Source organism: Eurosta solidaginis, chromosome 1 (assembly GCF_040869045.1).
Source record: "Eurosta solidaginis isolate ZX-2024a chromosome 1, ASM4086904v1, whole genome shotgun sequence".
Taxonomy (NCBI): domain Eukaryota; kingdom Metazoa; phylum Arthropoda; class Insecta; order Diptera; family Tephritidae; genus Eurosta; species Eurosta solidaginis.
In genome coordinates, this window is record NC_090319.1 from 151,870,995 (window position 1) to 151,895,657 (window position 24,663).

General features: G+C 41.8%; 2 protein-coding genes across 25 annotated transcripts in view; one reads left to right on the forward strand and one right to left on the reverse strand.

The window, feature by feature from the left end:
- LOC137236879 (protein eva-1) overlaps positions 1-24,663 on the reverse strand; it is a 3,007,131-nt gene that overhangs the window by 1,128,941 nt on the left and 1,853,527 nt on the right. The gene's annotated exons all lie outside the window — the stretch shown is intronic.
- LOC137236881 (uncharacterized) lies at positions 4,202-7,710 on the forward strand. Its single transcript, XM_067759971.1, has 3 exons — positions 4,202-4,302; positions 5,380-5,510; positions 7,363-7,710. The coding sequence occupies exons 1-3, from the start codon at positions 4,217-4,219 to the stop codon at positions 7,698-7,700; spliced, it is 555 nt and encodes a 184-aa protein (XP_067616072.1). The 5' UTR covers positions 4,202-4,216; the 3' UTR covers positions 7,701-7,710.

The window sequence follows — 24,663 nt, forward strand, 5'->3', positions numbered from 1 at the left end:
TTAGATTTCTGGTAAGCAATCAAGATGACTCAATTTGCTAAGAATCCGATCTTTTCTAACAACTCTCAAAAAAAATATGCATTACTGCTATTTGTTTATCGGCGAACTAAAAGAGATGGAAAAACAAGCGGTCAGCTTCCGAAGCTGTCCAGAATTCTGTAGGTCCTGCTTCCTTATCCATTCTTCGGCCGATAACATAAAAAAACGGTATAAATATAAAAAAATTTATGGAGACTTGATCCGCAATATAGACACTCTATCAACTGTCGAAATGCCTACATTCGGGCCCCACACGTTGGGCGCCATTTATTTTCTGTAGCGAACCTCTCCTCACGACGTTGTTCAAATAAGGAAAATTTACAAAGGTGCGATTGGACTGAGGCGAGGTGGCATATCTAGCTATGCTTCAGCTTAGCTCAGGGAAATTGGGGGTGGGGGTGCTTCAGCCTCACGCAACGAAGTCGCACAAAAAAATATTTAAATATATGCCTACGGTAACAAAGGGGTATTCCACGCGGAATTGCGCCAGCAAATTGCCAGTGCAAAACAAACAAAGAAAAAAACCAAGTGACTAGGAAAATGAACAAGGCAAGAAAGAAGAACGGGGAACGTTACACCAATCGTCGTTTATGGGGAAAAAAAGCTGGAAGAACTCCCCATGTCTCTACCCACCCGACCTGTTAACCAAAAAAAAAATGTATGTTCGTCGGTTAACCCTCTTAATACTTACTTCATCTCAGCCACCAATGTCCCTACATTTCGTCAACGGCCAATAAAACCCTAGAATTCCATCTTTAGCAATTCACAATTTCTCATTTTATTCATAAGAAAATCTTTAACAAAATTTCCCTGCTTCCTTATTACTAGCATTTAATAGTTATCTATTCAAACGAAATACTTTGGATTCAATCAACTTTATCATCATGTTCAAAACAGATAGCCTATTAGTCTAAATATCCCTGAAGGTATACGTGTTAACAAACAGAAATTCAATATAATTGTATTTGGCTTACTAGAATGTATTTAGAACGTAGGCTAAATATGAGGACGAAGTTGGTTAAGGTTACTACCATAATTATCCTTGTAGTATTTTCCTCAATACACATTTAGCTAACTTGGCTGTGCAAATTGTTGCAACCACGCGATTTTTAAATCGACCTACACATGCGATCAAATGCGCATATCAATGTAACGGTAATATCCTGGAGATCGTGGTTAAAACCCAAGGTTTGAAAACTTTAGTTTAAGAGGCTATTGAAAATAATGCCCTCTTGACTTACAAAAAAAAAAAAAAATTACATAAAACCTGTGCATACATATGTAAAATAGAATGTGAACGGATTTACTTACATGCTTACTCGGCTACACCATCGATGCGACGTTGGTACCAGCGACGACGAGGATGCAAACGCGATAGGTTTATGCTGTAATCAAACATGCGTGTAGTTGAAGAATCATAATCAATTAGAACCAGAGGTTCTATAGCTAAATAGGTAGACCCGAATTATGCCTGTGTACGTCACATACATACATGTGCATGCACAGCAAATGTTTTGCACACACCCTGATAACTAGAGATGTATGAGGATGCGCTTTATTGCGCCTGAAACTATATCTCGTGTCCAAGAAATTGATATAATTTTTACATATGAATTTACATATAAAATTTGAAACTCTTTATCACATTATGATTTTTGCACTATTGCTTAACACAATTAATTGACCTTTTTGTATATCAATTTAGGTGTAAGAACCCAAAAATCATCGAAATCACCATAACAGAATGCTATAGCAAATAAACTTCTGCTCAATGAAACTAATCAAACTTTCAATTGTTAGTACATAATTACTAATAGCTATGTACGTCTTAACAGAATTGCACTGAAGCATTAATCATATTTATGTATGTACTAGCAAGAAAAATACGCCTACGGTCCTAAAATAATCTATCAAATCAACATCAATGATATCCCTCCGGGGATATTATAGGTACTTAAAGTCCGATGTTTTGGTCATATCGCAAGTCTGCCTGTATCCATAGAAAAGCTGGTTATCCTTTACCCTCTCAGACGTGTTGATGAAATACCAATAAGTTTCATTTTAAACTCAAGGAGATTCTTATCGCAGATCGACGTTTTGATTAGCTGTTTAAAGACGGTTGGATTTCAGCCCTTTTGGCTGCTTAAATGCACGACCTGTATTCACAGTTTTTATTGGCCATTTGTGTTTCCATAATTTGGTGCATATGCTGCACATGAACGTATATATATTTTGCAATTTCTCAGCTATTGCTTCGCTTTTTAAAAAAGAAGTAGCGTTAGCTGTTGTTGCACTGCACTTTTTATTAAAGTTCGATTAAAGTTTTAATTATATTTATGGCCGGTCAATAAATTAAATATTAAGGATTGCTTTTGGTTCCGCGGTAAAGGCAACTGCCTACACTTCACATTATCTAAATTTGTGTGAATGTGCAAGTTTATAATTTTATTGTATTTACACTGCAGTAATTGCTTTTATGTTTTTATATGCACGTTCCTTTTGATAGCGCATTTAAATTTTTTTTTTTTTTTACTTAAAAGTTAATCAATTAAATTGACAAATCACAAGCAATCATCCTACTAAACAGTGCATCTCACGGCAAAAAAAAAAAAAACAGCAAAAGCACACTTCACCTTATGACTCGGGTTTTCTACCGCGTTATTCATAACCCGAGCGACTTTTAACTTTCATTGCTTATCAGGAACTGACTCTTGTTTTTCTAGTTAGCTTCAAATTAGGCTTCATTAATTGTCTAGCATCGATTTATTCTGTGCCAGGTAGCGGTCCACAAGTAATTTGTTGCTAGACATCGGAATGCAATTTGAAAAACAAATAAAGGCCATAAGCAAATGTGCAAAAAGTTCACTCGCTCGCTGGATTTAACGGTATCGGTATGAACATGTATATGCATACGTCTGTAAATGCTTATTAACATCTTGCCTTTAGAGGCTAGTATCGGATTACCGTGCTCATTCGATACTCGAATGTCCCAGTGGGAAATTCTTAGGGTAGTGCGCTACACAAGCGAGACCATTACCACTCATAGTCGTCATCGAAATATCTTACTTCGATATGAGTACGCTACATTGTCTTTATACTTGCGCCAAAACTACCCTGATTTCAATTACAAAACTCATATTTCAAAAATTGTGTTTATGCGGTTTAGCCTAACATAATTTATTGCTACTTGTCTACGCAATATTGCTTATATAACGATAAATTCCTTTTTTTCAAAACTTGTGTTTGCAAGGTTAGACGGTTAGGTCAGATTTCAAAACAGAACTTAAAATAAGACAGAATGATCTCTTTAAAGGAACGAAGCGAATTTTACAAAAACGACCATTGTCGACGAATGCCAATAAATTAAAAGAGCATAAGTGTTCACTCATTAAATCATATAATAATATTGTGGTACGATTTTTATTTAGACCAATTTGAAACTATATGGTTTGCTGGGAAGAGCCTTTATGGTCGTTTTAAATAAGTGTACTTTGTTGTTGTTGTGTTACTTTCACGCATTTCAACGCTTACTGCGTCATCTTCAGAAAGCTGTTTATTTGAAAATATATCAAATATATAAAAATTAACCACTTTTCCCAACAATAAACATGAAAATTCAATCTTGACAATTATTATTTACTTAACTTATACTATTTTCACACAGACGGCTTATTGAATAATAAAGGCATTTTACTACATTAAGACTCTTATTGAGCTCAATCTTCCCTACAAAATTCGAATCTATAATTATTTCATTAGTAGCTAATCGAATGCCTAATGAAGTCAAAAGCACAATGCAACTCTGTTGGCAGCGTTCCCCTTCTTAGTTTTTGGTGTGTTCAGTGCTTAAAAATGTCATTTGTCAAAGTAAATGTCATTGGCTGTCAGTTAGAAATGTCATTATATGCGCTAAACAAATTTAATTGATTTTAAAAAACCAGAATTTGTTGTTTTCATAATGCAAAATAATAGTGATAGTGAGTAAATTAATATATTATACTTTTTATATACACACATGGAAAAAAAAAATTAAATGAATTTTGTTCCTTTAGCAGCAAAACCTAAAAGAAAGCGATTGTTTTGGCCTGGAGATGGCGAAGTGGCTATCCTGGATTTGTGGGAAGAGCGTGCTGCTGATCTTCGATCTTCGCGAAAGAATGGCCATATATATAAAGAGATGGCAAACGAGTTGGCAAAGTTAGGCTACAATTACACCGCTCGAGATATTCAAGTCAAGATCGCAAATTTTACCCAGCGATACCGGTAAGAAAATATTTATGGTAATTATATACGACAGCATGACACTGCTAATACGCGTCCAAAAATATCAAAGAGGTGTCAAAAGACGCGTATTAATCTCGACAACAATAATCCGAAACCAGAAAATAAAAATTTTATCTCTGTCCGGAGATATTTGCAGTTGAAGTTGGCGATTTTCATGTGGGTGTTGTAATGTTGGCGTACCAACAAAAAATTGTGAACATAAGTCTTTTGGCCGGATATAGTTTTGGACCCCTCGTTTGGCACCTCTCGATATTTTTGGTAGCGTATTAGCAGTCGACCCCTCAACTAGACTATTACCAAAAAAGGTAATTGTTTACTTTAGCTCACAACTGCTAAAACACTCGTCCAAAAATATAAGGAGAGGTGTCAAAAGACGCGTTTTGATCCCAGGACCACGAGTCCGAAGGCGGAAATTCCAAATTTTATTTCCTTTTGGAGATATTTGCAAACAATTGAAAATTTTCATGTGGTTGTTGTTGTTTTGATGTTTTTGTAGTAGCCACAAGAAAAACTGTGGGTAATAGTGTTTTGCGAGGATATAGTTTTGGTGTCCAAACCGGTGTTGGACTCACCCAGGGTAATTTGTTATAAGCGCGGCCAAAGGCCGCCAATGCAGAAAGGTGTTCTGCGCAAAAATGCTATGGATCCCAACCCAGGTTTCGGAGCGCTCCGGGGCCATTTTTCGGTTTTTTGGAAATAACTTTTGACAGAAATAAAATTTTGAATTTCCGCTCTCGGATTCGTGGTCCTGATATTTTTTTGGTTGGGTTTTAGCAGTTGTCAGCTAAAGTAAACAATTACCAAAAATACTATGGATTTCACCCCCGGTTTCGGAGGGACCCGCGGGTCATTTTTCGGTTTTTCATTAATATCTTTTGAACGAGTTAAAATTTTTATTTTCCGGTTTCGGATTATTAATACTGATATCAAGACGCGTCGTTTGACACCTCTCTCGATATTGGACGCGTATAAGCAGTGTCATGCTGGCGTATAAATTACCATATTTATATATCAATTAAATTAAAAGTGGGACTAAGCAAACATAATTTGTTTTAGCAAAGAAAAAACGGAAATGGGTCCTTCGGGGGGATCACCGTCAATATGGCCTTTTTATGCCAGAGTGCATCAAATAATTGGTGGCTTTAAGGCCAATCGATTTTGTGAACTTATGTTGGAGAGCATCGATGGTATGTATATATATGTGTATCGTGTGCCAACCATAACCATTGCTATCCTTTCCGACAAAAACTTTTGACGGCCTCTCGGCATTACTACAAGACCTGGAAGGGTATTGCTATTGATTTGTAATGCGCGCAAACAGATAACAGCCGAGAGGCCCTTGTTGTTGATGTTGTTGTTGTAGCAGTGCTTTGCCCCGTCCAAGAGGTGGGACTACTCACAAGTCATCAAAATCCTGTTACAGTATTCAAATCGAAGTTGGGCTAGAGTGACGTACGCCTCCCTGGGGACATTGCTTTCCTCTAGTGAGTTTAGGGTATATGACTATAGGAACGGGGTTCGCCGGATAATTTCTGGCACAGAGGTCCGAAGTTTTTTGGTGGTGGTTTGTTGTTAGTGTTGTAGCAGTGCTTCGCCCCGTCCAATAGGTGCGATCGATCACAAATTGTCATCAATGTCCTCTAACGGGAGCCCAAGGAAACTTGTTGTTTCGACAGGGGATGGACCATAATGAAAGGGGTGTTAGAGGCGTTGGTTCCACATTACAAGAGATGGTTGGTGTCATGTGGGGCCACATTGCAAGCGGGGCATACATTTTCTATGTCGGGGTTGATTCTCGATAGGTAAGAGTTTAGCCTGTTACAGTATCCAGAACGAAGTTGAGCTAGATTGACTCGCGTTTCTCTGGGGAGTATGCATTCCTCTTCCGCAAGTTTTGGGTACTGTTCCCAGAGTACTGGATTCACCGGGCCATTCCCGGCATAAAGGTCCGACGCCTGTTTATGGAGTTCGACGAGAACCTGCTTGTGTTTTTTGGCTTCATACGACTGAGTTCTCGGTGCCGTATTTCCTCATAATGCTTACGGAGATGACTCCTTAAGCCCCTGGGCGGTGTTGACTCATTAATCATATTTCTGTTGGGATGCCCAGGTTTCTGCGCATTCAACAGGAACTGTTTGGGTAGCATTTCATTTCTCTCCCTGATGGGGAGAATTCTCGCCTCATTATGTAGATGGTGTTCTGGGGGCATAAGAAGACAACCCGCGGCGGTTGTGAGGGCAGTATTTTGGCAGGCCTGTAGATTCTTCCAGTGAGTAGATTTTAGGCTTGGCGACCGTATAGGGGACGCGTAGCGTTTCTTTGTCTTTTCCCCAAGTACTGTCAGCAAGGAATTTGAGAATTTTATTACGGCTCTGGATTTTCGGTACAATTGCGGCTGCATGCTCACCAAAATGTGGATCCTGATCAAACGTTACACCCAAGATTTTGGGGTGTAGGGCAGTCGGTAGCGTAGAACCATCGATGTGGATGTTTAAAATGGTCGACATTTGGGACGTCCATATTGTAAATAAGGTCGCAGTTAATGTCAGGTTTCGCGAGACGAAAAAACTGGAGAGATCAGTGACGTCCGATGAATATTTTAAAAGGGAGCGGGGCATAGTTCTATAGGTGGTCGCCTTTTTCTAGATATCGTTATACAGGTGGACCAGGGGTCACTCTATAATATGTTTGTACGATATGGGTATCAAATTAAAGGTATTAATAAGGGTTTTAAAAGGGAGTGGTGGTAGTTGTATATGTGGGGGCGTTTTCGAGATATCGACCAAAATGCGGACCAGGGTGACCCAGAACATCATCTGTCGAGTACTGCAAATTTATTTATATATGTAATACCACGAACAGTATTCCTGCCAAGACTCCAAGGGCTTTTGATATCGCCCTGCAGAACTTTTTCATTTTCTTCAACTTAATAAAAAAAAAAAACAGAGAAACAATGTATATGCTCAGTTTATATTTTTATTGTGTTACGAATATATTAAAAACATGCCATATTTTTATTAAAATTTTTATTTTAAACAGAATCAAGTACCACATCTTCAGTACCCTCAACACCATCACCACAATTGACATCTACCCCTTCTACACCGCAGCCCTGGTCCAACCCACCGTCGCCACTACCAGGCTCGTCTGCGATCGAACCTAAAAAGAAAAAAAATTTTGTTAGTGTTCACACGAAAGTCATGGAGAAATTTGAGGAGGTGTCAGTGGAAATAACTAATTACATGAAAAAAAGTGAAGAAAACGAAAACAAATTCATGAAAATTGAGGAAGAGAAGGCCAACGCATTGAAAGAAATAGCCCAAAACAATAAAGAACTCAAAAACGGCATATTGGCATTTTTAAATAAAAAAAATTGAATATCACATACATTTCTAAATATTAATGTCATCAACATACAACATACAAAAATAATAAATAAAATATGTACGTACAAAAATAATTGCATAGTCCTCGTCTTATTTCTTCAGCAGATGGATCATTGTCGCCAATCACAACATTAAACTGCGGTCTTTCATAACTTCTTCCTACTTCTTGGAACCTCTCCAGCCACAAGTCATTTATTTTATCATTCATTTCATTTAGGAAGTTATGAATGACGCAGCATGCCCTAATTATAATAGCTGCCTTACCAATTCTATTGTCTAAACCTTTTCCAATTCGACGGAATCGTCCTTTTAGCTGGCCAAAGCCATTTTCAGACACCCTTCTACATTTTGAAAGATTATAATTAAAAAGCTTTGCGTTTCAGTTAGCGCCATAGAAAAAGAGTACGGCTTCATCAAAGTGGTGGAAAATCGGAACGCAGAGTCTCCAATGATGCATATTGGCATATTTACGCCACCTATTTCCTTTTTACTCGCGGACAGTAGTTCATTTTCTTCCATTAATTTCTTCATTACAGAGGCATTATAAATCTGTGAATCATTGCATCGTCCTGGAGAGCCGATGTTCACATATAAAAAACGATATCTAAATTGAAAAATAACATAATTAGCACCAATTCATGGCAAGAACTACAGCATAGTGTACCTACCTGTAATCCACTACAGCTAATAATATAATGGAATACCATCCTTTGTAGTTGTAATAATCGACTGCATCTTCTGCATGCGATGTGGCACCCATCTAGGTAAAAATGGTTATTCCCGTACATGTGCATAAATACATGTAATATTCCTTACCTATTGCCCCTAGACATTGTGGAAAACCTAGACGATGAAAGCCACCCACGAGATCAGCTATAATTTCTGGAGTAGGTGGTAATTTTTTAATAAATTGCGCTGACATTGCTTCGTAAACTTCCTCACAGAACTCCCATAAAATTTTGCATACCGTCGATATTCCAACTCCGAAAAGTTCTGATACCACTCTGTATTCTCCAGCTGATCCCAGAGTAAATAAAGCAATAGCAACCCGTTTCGATAGTGGTATCGCAAGTCGCCAATTTGTGTCTGACTTCTGAAAATTTTTTAGGAAGCTGCAGAGGGTTTCAAATCTGGTACGATGCATGCGGAAGTGTGTCTTAAAAAAATTGTCGTCGTTGCAGTCACAAGTGACTTCCCAGAAAGATGAGGGCCGTCCCTATAATAAAAAGAATTACCTATAACCGGACAGTGTGTTATAAACTATAAATTGACTTACCAATTTCCAGAGGGATCGCCGAGAGGCTTTCGTTGCCATTAACCCGTAAAGGTAAATCTGCTGTCGTCTCAGATGCTGCAAAATTAAAAAATTCTTCTCCTTTCGCTTTCTTTGCAAAGCAACGGCGTTGTCGTAACTTGCTTGCATCGATTGCAAAGCTTGCATACTTGCAGTATTTGCAACAAATATTTCTTTTAAATAATTATTTTCCTGCATTGTACGTTTACTTTTCTAAACCAATTAAATATTATTGTTATTAACAATTTAAATCCGCGATCTTATTATTGTTATTATTATTTTGACATTTCATCTGTCATACTAATCGAGCACATACTTCTGTGTGAAAGCAAAAAATTTACGATTTCATTAGCAGGTGAAATGAGATCATTAAGTTTCTGTGTGAAAACAGTATTACTTACTTAATTAATTGGCGCTTAACCGTCTAAACGGTTATGGCCGTCCAACAAGGCGCGCCAGTCGCTCCTTCGCTCCGCCAACCGGCGCCAATTGGTCACAACAAGGGAGTTTAAATCGTTTTCCACCTGGTCCTCCCAACGGAGTGGGGGCCGTCCTCTACCTCTGCTTCCATAGGCGGGTTCCGATACAAACACTTTGTTGGCCGGAGCATCATCTTTCATTCGCATAACATGGCCTAGCCAGCGCAGCCGCTGCGTTTTAATTCGCTGGACTATGTTGATGTCTGCGTATAGCTCGTACAGCTCATCATTAAATCTTCTTCGGTACTCGCCATCGCCAACGCGTTGAGGTCCATAAATCTTTCGAAGAACTTTTCTCTCGAACACTCCCAAAGCCGCTTCATCTGCTGTTGTCATGGTCCATGCTTCTGCCCCATATAGCAGGACGGGTACGATAAGTGACTTGTAGAGTACGATTTTCGTTCGCCGAGCGAGGACTTTACTTTTCAATTGCCTACCTAGTCCAAAGTAGCATTTATTGGCAAGATTGATTCTTCGCTGGATTTCAGTGCTGATGTTGTTGCTAGTGTTGATGCTGGTTCCCAAATAAACGAAGTCTTTTACTATTTCGAAATTATGGCTGCCAACAGTAGCGTGGTTGCCATGGCGCGTATGCGCTGACTCTTTGCTGGATGACAGCAGGTACTTCGTTTTGTCCTCATTCACCATCAAACCCATCTTTACCGCCTCTTTTTCCAGTTTGGAGTAAGCAGAACTAACTGCGCGAGTGTTTAGGCCGATGATATCAATGTCATCAGCATATGCCAGTAATTGCACGCTTTTATAGTATATTGTTCCAGTGCGGTTAAGTTCTGCAGCTAGTATAATTTTCTCCAGCATCAAATTAAAGAAATCGAACGATAGGGGGTCACCCTGTCTGAAACCTCGTTTAGTTTCGAACGGCTCGGAGAGGTCCTTCCCAATTCTGACTGAGCTGATGATGTTGCTCAACGTCATTTTGCACAGCCGTATAAGTTTTGCGGGGAAACCAAATTCAGACATAGCGGCATATATGCAGCTCCTTTTCGTGCTGTCGAAGGCGGCTTTAAAATCGACGAAGAGGTGATGTGTGTCGATTCTCTTTTCACAGGTTTTTTTTCCAAAATTTGACGCATTGTGAAAATCTGGTCGATGGTAGATTTACCAGGTCCGAAGCCGCACTGATAGCGTCCAAATAGCTGGTGCACGGTGGGCTTCAATCTCTCTCACAATACACTTGTAGGGACCTTATATGCGATATTAAGAAGGCTGATTCCACGATAGTTGGTGCATTTTGCAGTATCCCCCTTCTTGTGGACTGGGCAAAGAACACTTAGATTCCAACCGTCGGGCATGCACTCGTCCGCACATATTTTGCTAAGAAGCTGCTGCATGCGCCTTACCAACTCCTCGCCGCCGAACTTGAATAGCTCCGCAGGCAATCCATCAGCGCCCACGGCCTTAATGTTTTTCAATCTGGTTATTGCTATTCTAACTTCGTCATAAACGGGCGGGGGGACATATATTCCATCATCATCGATTGCGGGATCGGGTTCTTCATCTCTGCGCGGTCAATTGCTGCCTCCATTTAGGAGAGCAGAGAAGTATTCCCTCCATAATCTAAGCACCCTCTGGACATCAGTTACAAGGTCGCCGTTTTCATTCCTACAGGAGTTTGCCCCGGTCTTAAAACCTTCCGTCTGTCGCCGTATTTTTTGGGAGAATTTTCGGGCGTTATTCCTGGTGGCTAGCAGCTCAAGCTTCTCGCACTCACGCCTTTCTGCTTCTGCTTTTTTCTTCCTGAAAAGGCGTCTCGCTTCCCTTTTCAACTCACGGTAGCATTCACACACCCCTCTTGTCGCGTTCGCTTTTAACGTAGCCCTGTAGGCAGCGTCTTTTCTTTCGGTTGCAACGCGGCATTCTTCATCGTACCAGTTGTTTTTTCATGGCCGCCGGTAACCAATTTTTTCCTCGGCGGCAGTACGAAGTGCTTTGGAGATATGCTCCCACTGCTCCTGAATTCCTTCAGGATGAGTTGTGCTCTCAGAGAGCAGGTGTCGAGTTGCGAAATCATTGGCAGTCTGTTGTGATTGAAGCTTTTCGACGTCGAGCTTTCCTTGTGTTTTTTGTTCCTTGGTTTTAGCCGCGTTGAGGCGGGTGCGTATTTTGGCTGCAACGAGATAAGGTCCGAGTCGATGTTAGGTCCTCGGATCGTGCGCACATCTAAAACACTGGAGGCATGCCGTCCGTCTATCACTACGTGATCGATCTGATTGCGAGTATTTCGATCAGGCGACAGCCATGTAGCTTGATGTATCTTTTTATGCATGAACCTCGTGCTGGATATTACCATGTTTCGAGCACCGGCAAAGTCAATCAGCCTCAGTCTGTTAGGAGAAGTTTCATTGTGTAGGCTGAACTTTCCGACTGTAGGGCCAAAAACACCTTCTTTCCCCACCCTGGCTTTAAAGTCGCCAAGCACGACTTTTATATCATGACGGGGGCAGCGCTCGTATGTGCGTTCTAATTGTTCATAAAAAGTGTATTTCACCTCATCGTCTTTCTCCTCTGTCGGCGCATGGGCGCAGATGAATGATATATTAAACAATTTTGCTTTTATTTGGATAGCGGCGAGACGCTCGTCTACAGGCGTGAACGACAGCACTTGGCGATAAAGTCTCTCTCCCACCACGAATCCGACGCCGAAACTGCGCTTATTCGTATGGCCACTCCAATAGATGTCACAATTTTTTAATCTTCTTTCTTCCTTGCTTCTTCCAACGCATTTCTTGGATGGCGGTGATGTCAGATTTTGCTTTGACGAGGACATCAACCAGCCGGGCATCTGCACCAATCCCATTCAGGGAACGTCCGAGGTGCATGCCCTCAATTCATTGTCCTTCAAACGTTTGCCATGGTCGTCATCAAAAGAGAGTGTATTTATCCGAGGCTTGTTTTTGTATTTCATTGGAGTATGGTTTCACGTGGCGGGAGCCGCTTGCTCCAAGACAGACACCCGCTTGCAGCCGCACCTAGAGGTGTACAGATGCTGCTGATTAGATCTACCCCGGCTAGCCCTTAAACCGGTTATGTCAGAGTGGCCTAGCCAGGTTGTCTCCTTCTCACATTAGCTCACCGCTAAACGGATGTTTAGCGGCTACCCAGAGGATACTTGGCCGCAAGCGACCAGCAGTAGTGAGCTGCTTGAACCGCATGCAAAAGAATCGCTCTGGCCATTCTCAGGTGAATGGCGGTCAGAAGCTTTCCCCACTTTCGCGGACTTCTACACACGGCTCCACCCATTTACTTAATAGCTTGGGAAAAATTTAAACAACGTGAAATCAGTACGGACGAGGCGACAGCTGTTTCGATTATACCTTGTAAATCTCTTCAAAGCCTTTTCTTCCGGGAGTGGGATTTGAACCCGCACTCCTACGATGGTTGAAGTGTTACAAAGGCATTCAGCCACGTCATGCCTTAGTTGTTGTAAACCTTATCCCAATTGCCTTCTTTGCATATTTTCTTTTCTTTTTCCGCCTTACCAACGCATAACTTTACCATATGATGCTATACGAAGTATGGACTATGACATTTCGTGTTCGTTTAGCCGTATACCCAGTTGCCGTTTTGTTGTGGCTATGTAGTATAGATCACATTTTTCACCCACTTTGCCATTACATTTTACTTCATATACTACGTTGTTTTGTTGCTCTTTTTCCACTGGATTCTTTGTTTTTGTAAAAATATTTCTTAAAGTGAAGTTTGGCTTGTGAGCATAGTTCACATTGTTAATTTTCATTATTTTATGAAGATTTTGGTTTTCCATTAAACCCGGGATAAATGTTACTGCGATATGTTTTTGGTGAGTTTCTTCGGATTTTAGTGTTTCCTTTTTATCTTCGTGTCATTTCCTTAGACCAGATATAACGTTTTTAGGACACAAGTGTTTATCTAAGGGTTTGTCGCCAGATCCCTTAAAAATAAAAGCAATCAAAAAATATACTAAGCCGACTGACAAAGATGCAGTGCGACGATTTGTCGCATTTGCAAATTACTATAGGCTTTCTCTTACCTAACTATAGCAATGGTGACGTTACAGCGGCCAGCTTGGCAAGCGGAGGCACCCAATTAACGCTAGCCTCCGCTTATATGCCGTATGGTGCAAAATACGGTAAAGGATCTGGTGGCCGACTTAAGCAAAGGCCATCTGCTCATCGGGACAGACGCAAACGCCCACCACGTACAGTAGGGTTAGGTTGAACTGGCTGGTCCATGAGGACCTCACATAGACTGATTGAGTCCGTAATGTTACCAGAAGTTCCTTTTTAACGAACAAACTGAAAACCCCTATCAAAAACCAGGACCTAAGTTATAAAATAACTCCGTACTCTTGGCAAATACTAGAAGTAGGACTTAAGTCACTTGCTGTTTCTAGATCTGACAGCTGTATCACTCCTATTAGCTGGAGTCTTAGCCCGGCAAGTGCAGGGCACGAACACAGAACGTGCTCGATCCTTTCCTCCTCCAAACCGCACTTCCTACATCTGCTATCACTGACCAAGCCTAATTTAAAGGCATGTGACGCCATAAGGCAGTGTCCGGTCAGAATACCCGTTATGAGTATACAGTCCTCTCTTTTTAATGATAGAAGCAACTTTGTTAGTCTAAGGTTGTAAGACCTACACATAATCTTCGACACTTTACGGCCCCGCGCTTGAACCCACGCGTTTTCCGCTTGGTCGGTCATGTGCACCTCTCCCCTTCGCTTAATCTTGCCCAGTCTAATTGGGACGTCTACGGAGGAAGCTTCAAGGGATGCGCACTTTTTAAATAGTTCATCCGCTTTTTCATTCCCATCTATTCCCATATGTCCTGGAACCCAATATAGATGTATGCTCCTCCCTGTCCCGATTCTCTCCAGAGACTGCTTACACTCTAACACGCATTTAGATGCTGTGCTATGCGAGATTACTTCCTTAATTGCTGCTTGACTGTCAATATAAAAAGTTAACATGGTTGCAGCTTAAGCTATTCTCTTCCAGGGTTTCTAATGCTTTGGTTACGTCTAATATTTCCGCTTGGAAAACGCTACAGTAATCCGGTAGCCCGCAGGATCTGCTTATTTGCGGATCAGCACAGTCTACCGCAGACCCTACTACTTCCACTACTTTGGAACCATCTGTGTACACATGTGTCGCCTCGTCCGCCATTTGCGCACCCTTGCGCCAACCGTCCACCTCTATTGTGGCCTTAAGGTCTCCCTCGAAGCGCAGATTGGGAATCAGGTAGTCTGTACGTCTTGTGATTGATGACGCTATACTACTACGGCCGTATGGTCGGCGCTCAAGCTGCCCCGGGGCACCGAGCCTGGTTGTTAATGCTATGTTCATTGCTACAAGGTCTACAGGTGGAATAGGCAGAATGGCATACAGTGCAGCTGTTGAAGTTGTTTTCAAGGCTCCCGTAACGCTAATGATAATCTGCATACCCCCTCTAATTTTTTGAGGTAAGTTGTTTTTTGTGTGGCTTTCCACCAAACAAGAACTGCATAGTATAGAATAGGGCTTACGATCGCTTTAAAAAACCAATGAGAAAGAGAGGACGATTAGCCCCACGTACATTTTAGCATTCTTTTACATGCATAATGTGCCGTTGATGCATTCTTCACCCTCTCCTCCGCACTGAGCTTCCATGAAAGCTTACTGTCTAGGATGATTCCTAGATATTTTGTAGAAGGTTTCTCCTTTAAGGTCACCCCTCCTAACTTAGGCCTGGTCCAATTTGGGACCTTATATCTCCTTGTAAAAAAGGCCATATCCGTCTTCTCCGCATTGACTTTCAACCCGACATTAGATGCCCAGGTATGAATATCCCGAAGCGCCCGATCCATCAAAGAACTAATCGTTGGAAGGCACTTTCCATTTATGACAATTGCAACGTCATCTGCGTAAGCCGTAAGTTTTACGGGTCCCTCATCGAATTGCCTCAGCAGTTGGTTTATGACCAGCGTCCACAGCAGAGGTGATATCACCTCTCCCTACGGCGTGCCCCTGTCCTCTGATTTCGTGGCCTCGTACAATCTCCATTGTGATGTAATCTTCCTGCAATTTAACATTCATCCGATTCATCTGGTTAAGGCCGGATGTACTTTAATGTAATTAAGACCATCCATAATCGCCCATTTATAAACATTATTGAAAGGCCCGGCAATGTCCAAGAAGTCTCCTAGAGCATATTCCTTATATTCCAGGGATTTCTCTATGCTTATTACCACCCTATGCAATGCAGTGTCTACCGACTTGCATTTGGTGTACGCATGTTGTGTTGTGGAGAGCAGCTTTTCGTCCACGTTGGATTTTATGTACACATCTATCAGCCTCCCAAAGGTTTTGAGCAGAAATGATGTTAAGCTAATGGGTCTATAGTCTTTGGGATACACGTGACCGATCTTGCCCGTCTTTGGTAGGAAAACTACACGAGCAGTTCCCCAAGAGTGCGGTACATGATTCAGTCTTATGCACCCATCGAATATTTAAACTTAGAAAACGTCTTCACTGCCCATTCGATCTTGGTATCGGTCACAAAGACCGGCACTACCGGCTCCGTGATCGAAGTGTGAGTTATGTCTGCTGGCTCTTCTAAACCTTCTCCCGATGGGAAATGTGTGTCGAAAAGCACCTCAAGGTATTCCTCACTATTATGTGACCATTTCCCGTTCTCGTTCTTTATTAGTCCCTGGACTATTTTTCCCCTTGCTAAGACTGCTGTTTCGCTGGAGAACTCTGTGTCCGTACAGAAACTTTTCCATGACATTCTCTTCGCCCTGGAGATTTCCCGCTTGTAGATGAAGGGTTATTTACTTGTTATAAATATACTTTGTTATATTTTAAAATTTATTATTATTAGATTGTTTATTTTTTATTATTAAAAAATTAAAATTTTAGAGTTTAAAGAAAAATATCTATCGAAATAAAAATTATATTTTATAATATAATATATATTAAATAGAAATTTATTAATTTCTATATTCGCGATCATGCCAAGACCGTTGTTAAAGTTGAAATATGACGTGATGCCTCCGGCAAATCAACACCTTTTGAACGACAATTTTCTCGAAGTAGTAAATCCACGTATAAATAGGCAAAGATTCTGCTTCAAAAAAAAAAAAAAAAAAAAAAAACAAAAACGCAATACCAAATACAATACAATACCATGAACTAAATTTGAGGAATCAAGAAGGAAGAAATATGCATTGGAACAGTTACAAGTACAATTCAATGTACTCCAAAAGCATTTAAAGCGCTACAATGAACAACAGAAATATCAAAACAGGTTACATATTTGTGAAACAAAAACCTCACAGTAACTTGCAAAGGACATTACATTAAAAGATTATACCTACCCTCAACATTTGGTGAGCTTTTTTGTTCATAATTTCAAAATAGTATATATTTTCTATATTTTTCATTAAGCCAAATTACAAACAAATTATTTTAATATAAATTATTGATAAAATTATTAAATATATACAAAAATGTAATTACATTTTCTAAATTATAGTTTAATTAAGTACATTTGAATTATGTGCACTTCTTCTCCAGTTTTTATTCAAGAGTATTTATAATCTACACATAAAAGATATTTTACAATAACAGACATACAAATTCCGCGATACAAATAAATTCATATTTAAACAATAACCTTATTTTCAAAAAAAAAAAAAAAACAGAAATAACTTTGATTTTTAAAAATCAAACAAATTTCTACAATTTTAAAAATCTATAAACATTTTTTAAATTAAATTTAACGAAATATTTTCCTAAATATCAATATATCACATTGAAATTGAAATCAAACGAATAAATTAAATAATAAATAGATTAAACTTTTCATTCTCTATCTACAACTTGGACATACATTATGCAGAGTACAATTCTATATTGAACATATATTCTGCATAATACAAGTTTTTAAATTTGAGTAATTTGCGCACACAAAGTTGCCATCTACTATCATTCAACCACATCCTAGGTTCTCCAATAGCATCATTATGAATAACAATATTTCACGCACAGCTATGAAGAGATTTTTAACATCAACAAAATACCATAGCAATAACAACCTAATATTAATCCACATAAAAACTACTACAATTAGTCAACACTAACAATAACAACATTGCGGGAATAAAATCTATAAGTACATTGAATCATTTGAAGCATCAAAAGATTAGGTATTTACATCAGTACCAAAGTAAACTTAACACAATTATATAAACACATTCTCATTACATTTCTCAAAATTCCGATAATCAAAAAAAAAAAAGTGCAATATATATACAACACAAAATACAAACTATTTACAAACTACAACACAAAATTCTTACAGTAATCAATATACAATGTAAATTAACATTAAAAAATAACTTTTACTTGTTATAAATATACTTTTTTATATTTTAAAATGTATTATTATTAGATTGTTTATTTTTTATTATCAAAAAATGAAAATTTTAGAGTTTAATGAAAAATATCTATCAAAATAAAAATTATATTTTATAATATAATATATATTAAATAGAAATTTATTAATTTCTATAGTAGATTCCTGTACTCGTCCCGAAACGCTTCGCTTTCCGCGGTCTTTGCGAGCTTAAACATTTCTTTTACCTGTCCTCTTAGAAGATTCAACTCATTGCTCCACCATGGCGGCATTGCTTTTCCTATGAATCTTCTTAGAGGGCAAGCTTTGTTATATGCAGTCATAAGCGTCCTTGTTAGGAATTCATCCGACTCCTCCAGTTCCTCCACATTGGCAACCTCTTTGGGTTGTCCCAGTTTTGTTTCTACCTGTTTCTGGAATTTAGTGCAGTTCGTTGACCTAGGGTTTCTAAAGGTTCCTCCCTTCTCTACCCTCTTTAGGGGGATGCTGAAGCTTATATACGCATGGTCGGAGAAGGATGGTCTATCAAGAACCATCATACCTTGATATATCACACTCGGAGCTCAATGTAGTATCCAGAATATTGCTGGATGTTAGACCAATGTATTTAGGAAATTTCCCCTGTTGGCTATATGGAAACTGGTTTGTAGGATGTAACAAAATAGAGATTCGCCTCTCTCGTTCGTATCTGCTCCTCCCCACGCATTGTGGTGCACATTTGCATCCGCGCCTATGACCAACCGCCCTTTGCGCCCTTCGTTCTGTACTAGCCGCTCGCACTCCATCGGTGGAACCTCTGCAGCATGGGCCATGGTGCAGGATGCCAGGGTAAATGCCTGCTTATTCTTTTGATCAACGGCCATCACTACGAGGTCCTCAGTAGTGTAATTAGGCAGCATATCTGAATGCAGCTGTTTTCTTACCATTACTACCGCTCGCACCTGTCCTTCCGTTTGCGAGTAGTAAACGGCAAATCCACGAGCGCTAAGTCCAGAAACCTTTCCTCCCGATGAGAGCCACGGCTGCTGGATCAGCGCCACGTCAAACGAACCCTCCTCAGGGGTTGGGAGGAGTTCGCTCGACGCCACTTTTCTGTGTTGGAGGTTTATCAGTAGGGCTCGAAGCACCATTGGATTGCTTGTCCCCTTCCAGCACCTTCGTCGTGACGTCGTCGTCCTCCCCTTGCCATTTTGGTTTAGAGAATTCGACTTCGCCCACCTCTGGCGTGTTAGGATTTTTATCCTCGGGACTTCTTTTCCTGAGTCGCATGTAAATTTTGCCTGTGCCAAAGGACATTTTGCCAAGCTGCGTGTAAAATATATCCTCCGCCTGCTTGTTTATTTGTGTCGGTATGTTCGAAATCTGATTCTGTGTTTTCTGTGTTTTCTCCGACTTCATCACGCATGGTATCCATACCTTAACTTTTGGTACCGTGGGGATTTGCGCTTTATCCACCACCTCAAACCGCGCGTTCGTGCCTTGCCGTTGGAGGTTTGGGACCACTTCCTCCAGCCAGTGCAAGCTCGCGATGTTGTCGCACGCTGTCATCTTCACACCATTGTAACATCCCCCCGAATCAAAGGTTGGAAGGGGCTTACTTGGTTGTTCCCGCATCATCTTAAGCATTAACCTAATAAGCTCCCTGTCTACAGCTCTCCTTCTTTCAGTAGTCATCTGTCCGAAAGGACTGCTACGACCAACCAGCGCCCCAGTCAGTGACTGCTTTGCCACATCACTCATCTTCTCGGGAAAAGCAGGAGTCTTAGTGTTATCTCCCTTTGGCACCTCGGAGAAAGCCGGAGTCTCTCCCTTCAGCATCTCCGAGAAAACTGGATTATCTCCTACTTTCGTAGTTGGAACTTCCCTCTGACTCGAGGTAGTTGCTACCTTGCTATTGGGACCCATCACCCTTACTGCTTTGGGCCTACTTGTCTTGTCTCTGCGACTGCCCTGCTTCGCGGCTCTGACACTGGGTCCTTTCTGTCTCTTGAAGGCAGGCTTGTCGCCTTCCGCCGAACGTTGCCTCTTCATTCTGCCATTGGACGCTTCTTCCTCCTCGTTCCGGTTGCAGAACAGAGGGTTTCTCGCAGCAAACCTTTGGAACTGCCTTCGACCTACTTCTGCCGCCTCATGGGCCCATTCCAAGCGCTCGATCTCCCCCAGCGGGTTAGGGTGTCAAAATATATCCGCGATAGGTATGCTTGTCATAAGAGGCGACTAAAATACAGATTCAAGGGGCTGTGTAGCGCAACCCTTCATGTTGCCAGCGCAATATATAGCTCCTCCAAACCCAATTATAAACCTCACCTATTCGCGGCGAATCCCGTGGTATATGGTTAAAAGCACAAACTCCTTTGAATATGTTATACAACCACAAAGAGCTCAGCTCGATTGTTTGCTGGAGTTGTACCGGGGTCAATCCATTCGGCCCTGGTACTTTGAAGGGCTTGAATGACATTATAGCCCATTTAACTTTACCTATAATAATGAATTTCCCCTCAAACTGTTCGCCAGTATGAGTTTCCCTCCATTTCATTTCTTCATCACTAGCGCCCGGAAAGTGCGTGCTCAGGAGCAGGCGTAGGGTGCTCTCTGCCGAATCCTTCCGTGTCCCATAAGATCCTTGCTGGTATCCAGGGACACTTTTTGGATCACCAGGGAGCATCTTTCTGAGCTTGGATCCCTCAGAAATCGTCTCCATTTGGCTACAAAACTTCCGCCACGAGGTCCTCTTCGACGATCTTAGCAGTTTCTTATAATCTCCGAGCATCATTTTGTATGCATCCCATTTTTCAGCCTCCCTGGATGCTTTAGCAAGATTAAATGCTTTCCGACAATCTACGTCTAGGTCCGCGTTCACCACGGTGTTTTGGTTTTACCTCTAGATTTATTCCTAGGGCAGGCCTTATTAAGAGCCTCCCCGCAAGCTTTCGTATACAAGTGAACCATATTATCCAGCTCTGCAGAGTTCTGGGGAATATGAACACTAGATCCTGAGAACCTCTTTTGAAACTCCTCTCTATAGATACGCCAATTAGCGTTTTTTAGGTTTCTGTGCCAGCCTGTTCTGAGCGCCACCCAGCCAAGGTCGAAGCGAACAAATCTATGATCCGAAAAGGAGTGGTCGTGAAGCACCATCCAGTTTTTTATCAAGGATTCCCCGCTGCCTGAGATCAGGGTGACGTCCAGAACCTAATGTCTGCTCCTAGTAGCAAACGTGGGTACCGAACCCCTATTGCAAATCTTAAAGTTATGATAAATAACAAAATCAAAGAGTGACTCAGCCCTCTCGTTTGTGTCTCCGCTGCCCCACTTCGTGGTGCGCATTGGCATCTCCCCATAATAGTGAATCCTTTGCCTCCCGCGCTATCTTGTAGACTAGCTCCTTCGGAGCCGACACCTCATGGGGGAAGTAGAAAGACGTCAGTGAACATCTGTACCACCGACCGTCAACATCAAAGTTGTAGCATCCTCGTCGCTAAAATGGGGAAGAAAAAGAATATTTATATTAGATCTTACCAAGATGCAAGCTCTTGGTTTCGCACGTGTGGCACCACGTCAATCCTGCTGCCTTCAGCCCGCATATCTTGTGCCCTACTACCCAAGGCTTCTGGATAAGGGCTATATCAGCCGCCGCACTGGAAAACTGGAGCAGCAGCGCAGCAGATGCCGCTTTACAGTGGTGGAGGTTTATTTGTAGGACTCGCACTAAGGCCCTCCACCACTGGCGAATCGCCGTCTTCATCAGACATTGTCTCCTCTCCAGTGTAAGCACTGAGTCTGTGCAACGTTTGCGAGGAGAGCGAAGACGCGTTCCCGCCCAGCGTGTCATCCGTTGGACTGACCCTGTTGGGTTCTGCGTCCTCCTCCCCCTCGATCTCCGCTTTTTCAGGCTCTATCTCCAGCTCCGGATCATAGGCCGCGTTTAAATCATTGGAGTACACCTTGACTTTCACCGTGTCAACACCAAATTTGTCTTTGAAGACCTGCTCCTTCTCAGGATTATATTCAAAAACCCCACAAGGATGCTACTTTTAGCAACATCAGCGAAAGAGGGGCCTTTGACTCTAAACCTCTTGGGAGCGTTCTGCCCAACCTCCATCGAACGGTTGCGCTTACCCAAGGCCGGTTCCTTCACCAGAGCAGACTTCTTAAAATAGCGCACTTTAGATTTCGCCCACTCGATTTCCACCCTTAACTCATCAACATCCCCAGGCAACGCCATAGAGAGAAAATTAAGGACGTTTGCCATCCTTTTCAGGACTCGTATAGCCACCTGCCTATGCCTACTGCGCATCTGTGAGGCAGGTGGCCTATCCTTCTTCTGGGTGTACGCCGTTGGCGTATCCGGAGGCAGGCGGGCGGGCCGCTCCCCCGTGCTAGCAGCTCCCCTGATAGCAAGCTGACTGCCGAGAAGGTTACTAGCAGAGGCAGCGAGTCCAGCCGCTGCCCACAAAGTTGCCTAGAGAAATTGATGGGCGATGTGAGAGACTCCGGCGCCGCCTGAAATCTTTTCGCACCACCCGCAATAGCCGCGCCGCGGCTGGTAGAGGGGCCCTGCATCACACGAGCTCCCAAATTGATGGGTGTTACCCCTGCCGGCTTTTTATGAATTTCGGCCTCGTTACAATTGTTTTTGTTTTTGTCGTCCACCCAGGCAGAGATCCGCTGTACCTGGGGTATGGCCTAAATTACAACGGGGTGTGGCCTGGGTCCCAGAGAGCTCCGTTAGCGACTGGGCTATTTGAGGGGCCCAGCCACGCTGACCATCGGCACGGCAACGCATAACACCACCGGCCCGCACTAATGGTAATGAATCCTGAGCTTAGCTAGCACTCCCCTAGCGGAGTACTGTAGTGACTATTACCAGCCGGCACCCTCGAGGTTGGTTCAGCCCAATGATTTTCGCCAGCCAAGCGGGGTTCTAAGAACAACACCTAGCGAAGCTCTTCAGGTTATTCTAGACATCCTTCCATTGGATCTGGCTGGTTATCAAGCGGCAGCAAAGTCAGGCGTTCGTCTAAGTGAGTTGTCGTGTTGGCATAACACGATCGCAGGACACTCAAGCATACTAAACAAATACACTTTTCTTCCTCCTAGCACGGATCGCTGTGCGTCCACAACAGTTGCGGAAACCAACCTTAAGATAAACATCCCCAGCAGGGATGACTGGATGGAGTTGGATAGGTGCCTTGCTATTGACAGCAGCATTTCCATATACACGGACGGCTCCAAGCTGAACGGTAGAGTTGGAGGTGGAGTATACTCAAGGGGACTCGACCTCGAGTTGTTCTTCAGACTACCCGATCACTGCAGTGTATTCCAGGCAGAAGTTGCAACCATAATGGAAGCCGCAGATAGGATAGGGACACACACCGTCGGCAAAGAATTTTTTATTTTCAGCGACAGCCAAACTGCCATAAAATCTATTGGCTCCCACTCGTTCAATTCTGAACTAGCACTAAACTGTCGCCGATCTCTTCAAGATATGGCTCAACAGAACCGTGTACACTTGACATGGGTCCCTGAACATAGGGACATCGAGGGAAACTGCATTGCAGATGAACTCGCTAGGCAGGGTACAACCAGGCAGGTTCTTCCTGGCCAAAAACGCTTAGGTATGCCCCTGTCCACATGCAAGCTAATGCTAAAAGAGCACATCCACCATCAAGCCGAGGAAAGATGGCTACAAACACCGGGCTGTCGAACATCGAAAGAAATCTGGCCTAAGTGGAATCCTAAAAGATCCCGTCACGTGTACAACCCAAGAAGGGATACAATTTCGAGGTTGTGGAGCATGACGTCAAGGACCTGGTAGATTTCATCAGGTCATCAATCGTCAGTCATAATCCTTCGAAGAGGAAAGGTAGCGGTGTATTTTCGTGGTATCACAACGGACCTAATACTACTGGCCTAATTGTGCCCTCAGGCAGCCACCTCAACCTAACCTAAATTACTATAGGAAGTTCATACCTAACTTTGCTTCAATGGCGGCGCCTTTGAATCGTTTAAATAGAAAGAAAGTTGACTATATATGGGACAGTGCTTCTGAAAATGCGTTCAACTGTCTAATGTCTACAAAGCTACTACAATATCCAGATTTCAAACAACAATTTTTCGTTACGGTCGATGCATCCAAAACGGGGTGTGGCGCTATACTCAGTCAAATCCATGAAGGTAACGACTTACCCATATGTTTCGCGTCGAAGTCATTTAACAATGCAGAACAAAAAAAAACGATCATCGAGTTAGAGCTATTAACGATTTAATTTGCCATCAAACAATTTCGCCCATATATTTATGGAACTAATTTTCTTGTTACATCTGATCTAAGGCCACTTGCCTTTTTAATATGAAGGATCCTTCCTCAAACTAGCGAGAATACGACTTGAACTGGCCGAATATAACTTTAAAATAGAATACATCAAGGGAAAATCTAATGTTGGTGCTGCTGCACTCTCGCGCATTTCATTTCTAATGTTGGTGCTGCTGCACTCTCGCGTATTTCATTTGAGGAAATTAATGAATCTTCAAAGCACGTTTCTGCAGTAAAACCTATAGCGATGACTAAACAAAACACGACGCACACTTACAGTACACAAGTAGCGATGAAGACGGTTCATTAAACGTAAAAGTTTAGGACAAGTTTTCCTATAAATTTTCAAATAAAGTTCCACGCATTAGATCCACAGTTCTCTACGACGAGATATAAGTTCAAAAATATATATCAGCGCATACATGCTCCATAGAAAGATACAACTACTTAGCAGTGAGATTGATA

Excerpts from the sequence above, each read along its gene's own strand:
- LOC137236881 (XM_067759971.1), top strand. The coding sequence starts at position 4,217 with ATGGCAAACGAGTTGGCAAAGTTAGGCTACAATTACACCGCTCGAGAT. Across the intron at positions 4,303-5,379 it reads AATTTTACCCAGCGATACCG|CAAAGAAAAAACGGAAATGG; the intron begins GTAAGAAAATAT and ends AATTTGTTTTAG. Across the intron at positions 5,511-7,362 it reads TATGTTGGAGAGCATCGATG|AATCAAGTACCACATCTTCA; the intron begins GTATGTATATAT and ends TATTTTAAACAG.